The 4,734-nt window shown below is 39.5% G+C and overlaps 1 protein-coding gene across 1 annotated transcript in view; it reads right to left on the bottom strand.

The window, feature by feature from the left end:
• Erc1 (ELKS/RAB6-interacting/CAST family member 1) overlaps window positions 1–4,734 on the bottom strand; it is a 277,665-nt gene that overhangs the window by 121,824 nt on the left and 151,107 nt on the right. The window contains exon 14 of the mRNA XM_029478247.1: window positions 4,261–4,421. Within this exon, the coding sequence (XP_029334107.1) occupies window positions 4,261–4,421 (161 nt within the window). The remainder of the gene's footprint in view (window positions 1–4,260; window positions 4,422–4,734) is intronic.

The raw sequence follows: 4,734 nt of genomic DNA on the forward strand, positions 1-4,734 counted from the left end.
TTGTTGTTCCCTTCCCTGAACAAATCAATTCTTAGAACTATTAAATTAATATCCTGATAAACATATCTATCAAGAATGAGAAGGGGCTGGAGAGAGAGTTTAGCAGTTGCTGTTCTTCGAGAGGATTTGAGTTTGGTTCCCAACACCCTTATGAGGGAGCTTATAAACACCTCTAACTCCAGATCCAAAGAATCTGAAACTCTGGTTTCTTCAGGCACCTGCCCACATGTGACACGTACTCACTCATATTACAAGAAAAATAAAAATAAAACCTTGTTTAAAAGGAATGAAAGTGTTTTCTAAGCTTTGTTTTGACTATTAAGGAGAAGGGACTGCTAACTAAAATCAGAGGAGAGACTGAATCAGCTTGTCTGAATCTTCATTTTAACTTGACTTAAAATTAAAATTACTATAGTCATTATCTTTCTTATTTTATATTTTGTCCAGTCTCCCTCCAATCTTTTTTCTTTCTTGAAGGAAAGAGTCTAACATAAGGGTAATAAAAATAATCATAGTTNAAAAAACCTTCAGCATAAAAAGGGAAAGAAGACCACTGTGGGATTTGCAAGTAAAAANTGTTCCTTCCCCTTAGTTTGGTTAACCAGCTCAAACGTTCCTAGAGAAGCACTGGCAGCCCCCCAAGAGCACCGTTTACATCGCCCAGACTCATGGCTGCCACTTATCTGTAACAGATGCTCCAAAGTTCTAACTCTACGTGCTAGGGATGGAAAAGAACTAATCAGTCATCTTTCTNGGTCTGATGAGGCCAGGATTGTTCCAGAAAACTGGACAACTGTAGTGCGTTACTGAAGAATTTATGTGTAAATGGGCCATGCTGTCNTCTAGTGAAAGATGACTTCTCATTCTGGGTGCAGAGCGACATGCAAGCATGGTTAGGTCCGCATGTCATTTCCCATGGCAATCCTCTGCATCTCTCTGACACTTCATGCTCTCTAGTTACATGGAAAAGCTTTTTTGTTTGCTTAATTATTAAGAATTTACTTCAATGGGCTTAAAGGATCTCGTTTTTCCTATGAATCATCACCAGGAAAAACTAAAAAAAAAAAAAAAGTTTACTATTAATTGCTTACTGTACAAGATGCTGTTCTCAATTCTATGTAAGCAATCCATTGATCATTTCTTATGAAAGACCATCATTTCTAAAATGAGAATGTTTCTGAGCGAAGTGGCTGAATAAGGTGCTGAAGCCACAGAGCTGGTGAGTGCATGAGGTCTGGGCTCTTTTACTGCTGGGATATGCTGTTCTGCGTCACTGAGTCCAGACACACATCATCAGCCTCATACACATTAATAATCACAAAGTACATCCTGAGCAAAGTCTTACAAACAAGAGACACCACAGCCAGGATGATTAGAACTGACCCAGCATATGGAGAGTAGGAGTCCAAAACAGAATGAAGACTGACTATGTGACAGGTAATCTTGGCCAACCTGCTACACCTACAGTCACTAAAACCCAAGCAGCTGAGCACACCTTAAGTCCAGATCCTCTTAGGTTGGAAGACACCACACTCTCCACTCCAGCATTTAAACCATTTGAGGCAGTAAGCAGGAAGACCCACTGTAAGTCTGGGTCACAACTTCTAGTGGCAGCCTATATAAAAGGACACTAGACAGGAAGATTTGTCTTTTGGCTGCCCTCAAGAGTGAGGGCACTCTTTCACTGGCAACTCTTTGATCCTCTTGCTGAGGCATGCTTCAGTGGTATTAGAACCTAATTCTTTAGGGTTCCAATGTATACTGCAGTGAGCTGANGCATATGGCCTTGGAAACTGAACAGCTATAGAATTCTTGGACTTTCTGCTATGAAATAAGCGCTGTTGGACGAGCAGGACTACAGCCTGCAAGCCTCTCTAGTAAATACACTATTAACAGTTCTATCCCTCTAGAGAACCCTGACTAGTATACTTTGGTTAGGTAGTGAAAATGAACTCAAAATTGACTAGAATCAGAATCCTTAGCATGTCATTTATAGTGTTTTGTATATAATTCAACTTAGATTAAATGCAGTTTTTAATAGAGGATTTCTAAATCAAAGTATGGTTGTGCTAAACTTAAGAAAAACACATTTAAAATGCTTAGGTGTTTCACATTATGCTGCAGATGAAATACTAACTGATGTTTTGGGCCACTGGGAGGAACATACCAGCTGATCTACAGGGTCATGAGGAGAGAGGCCTGGTACCACCACTTTTCCTATAGTCGATCTGGACAGTGGCTAGGCATATAACAACCAGATGTTAGAAGGAGAGTAATGGACAAGCAACTTACACAGTATGAAGACAGATAGGAGGGGAAATTTAAAAGTAACTTAAAGCCTGAAAACACTTAAAGTTTTTAAGACGGTAGAATGTGTATGACAAAGCTTGTGAAATACCTGAGTTAAATCATCACAAGGGCTGTGGGGGTTCAGTGGCTGAGAGTGCTGGTCACACTCTGAGGCAACCAAGGTTTGACTCTCAGTACCCACATGTAACCCNAGTTACAAAATGCCCTCTCTGGCCTTCATAGGCTCGAGGTAGACTTGTGCTGCACGTGTAAGCAAACACTCATAGAATAAAAACANAATTAAATCCTTTTAAAAAAATATGATGCCAGTTATACAGTATGAGTGACTAAGAAAGTACAGAGATGAGTCATCCCTAAACAGTGGGGGATTAGTGTTTTAGTTCAAGTTTTTTCAAATTTCTATTCTGTTGGCACACACTCTATACTCTATACCTGGTTAATCATGCGTGAGTCAAGATCATATTAATAAGTTTTGCTAATCATGGTATTTATTTTCCTGGAATAGGGCGGCAAGTAATTTTTATAATGAACTTTGGTACTGTGTTAATACAAATCAAACACACACAATTACCTTTGAATTCCAGCATTTTAAAAAAACATTGTTTCATATAGTATCAATAATAAAAGGAAATTCCAGTAGCAAACAAACTTCTATTTTTCTGGAAGTTACCATCTNAAGTGAGTGGNAAAGCTCTGATAAGAAAAGGGATCAACTGTGTTTAGGAGCTCAAAACAAAACTCATCCAGTGTTACGTCCACAGAACCTACNGAACCTCGGAGATCCTTAGCAACTGCATTTATCCAGGTAGTCACAATGTATCCACAGTTCAAAGCAACATTAATAGCTTAAAGTACTAGGTGGTGGAAATATGATTATTTTAGCTAGAAAGACTGTGTGTTGAAGTAAAGAAGATGGCAGGCCGGGCATGACTAGAGAAAGCACAGGAATGTTAGAGAGGATGGACCAGCGAGTAAGATGACAGAGGTAAGAAGCCCATGTTACAGAGAACAAAGAACATCTCTCAGACAGCAGAGAAGACAGCACAAATACAGACNACTTTACATGACACTGGGGACTAAGGTAGCCCACCAGAAACTGGGTTTGGCAGAGCAGGAAAGCATTTTAGATGTGGGTGATGGTTGTTAACTGTAAATGAAACAGTACTACTACTACTGGAACTTCAAGAGACATGGAGACCATACTTGTTTTTAACATAAGGTCTCAAAAGACCCATTTGTATGTAATAGCAGATACAGATTTTAATTTCAGGAACAATCATGATAGGAACCAAGAAGAAAAAGAACATAGCAATGCTTGTCTGAAAGTAACAATTTTGTAAAAATTAAGTGTCTGGTGTGGCAAAATATTAATTAGCAAATCAATGAGTAAGTATATGGAAATTCACTGTATATTACTGCTATGTATATTTGAAAATGTACATGGTTTAAATTTTTGTGTGCTAAAGTGCATGTGTGAAAAGTAAAGGGCAACGTTGTGACACTGGTCTTCTCCTTCTACACTCACGTGAGTTCTGAGGACAGAATTCAGGTCATCAGGCTTCGCAGAGTTCCTTTATGTGCTACACTACTTTATGTGGTCCTAGAGTAAGTACTTTGNTAATGTGTCTAAGACATGAGGTGATAGGAAGACATGAGAAGCAATACACTCTTCTCCAGTAGACCTGACTTCTGCAGATGAATTTAAACATTTCAAGGAGTAATCCAAAGATACACATGTTAGCACACTGTAAAATTAAGTACAAAAGAGGTATAAAAAGAAAATAATCTGCTTTGAGCAGGATTTGTACCATGCTTGAGAAAATTCTTTCTAGGAAGTAGGAGAAACAAGTTGGCATTGTAATTCAGCTACATGTGCTAGGATGATACCCAAAGACAAAAGAGCACACGCATCTCAGCTAAGTGGAGCCAATGAACAGGTGTGAGACTTACTTCATTTCCAGAACTTCCTCTAAGTGTTTCCTCCTCTCTGCCCGGAGGTTGGTTAGGTGCGTCTCCTTCTCGGCCAGAGACTGCTGGGTGGAGGACAGCTTAGCTTTCATGGACTCCAGTTCCTGCTTCACCTTCTCCATAGCCATCAACAGCTCTTCCACCTATGACAGACACACACAGAAAGGGAAAAAGTAAAACACCATGGTCAATTGCAGAGAGTGCTGCTTGGCCATGGGCAACTCCTGAGCTGTTAAACTGGAAGGCACACAAGGTCATTTTGAAAGTTCTAAACTTTTTCTGATCATGTATATATATCTAGAATAAACAGGATGTAGATTTACCTCTGTGGTATAGAGTTTACCCATGACTGTAAGTTTAGTACCTGGCAAACAACAGCAACAACACATATACACACCCCACACCCCCAAATAGATAGATAGAACAGCAACAACACATATACACACCCCACACCCC

This window comes from Mus caroli, chromosome 6, assembly GCF_900094665.2.
Source record: "Mus caroli chromosome 6, CAROLI_EIJ_v1.1, whole genome shotgun sequence".
In the NCBI taxonomy this organism is placed as follows: domain Eukaryota; kingdom Metazoa; phylum Chordata; class Mammalia; order Rodentia; family Muridae; genus Mus; species Mus caroli.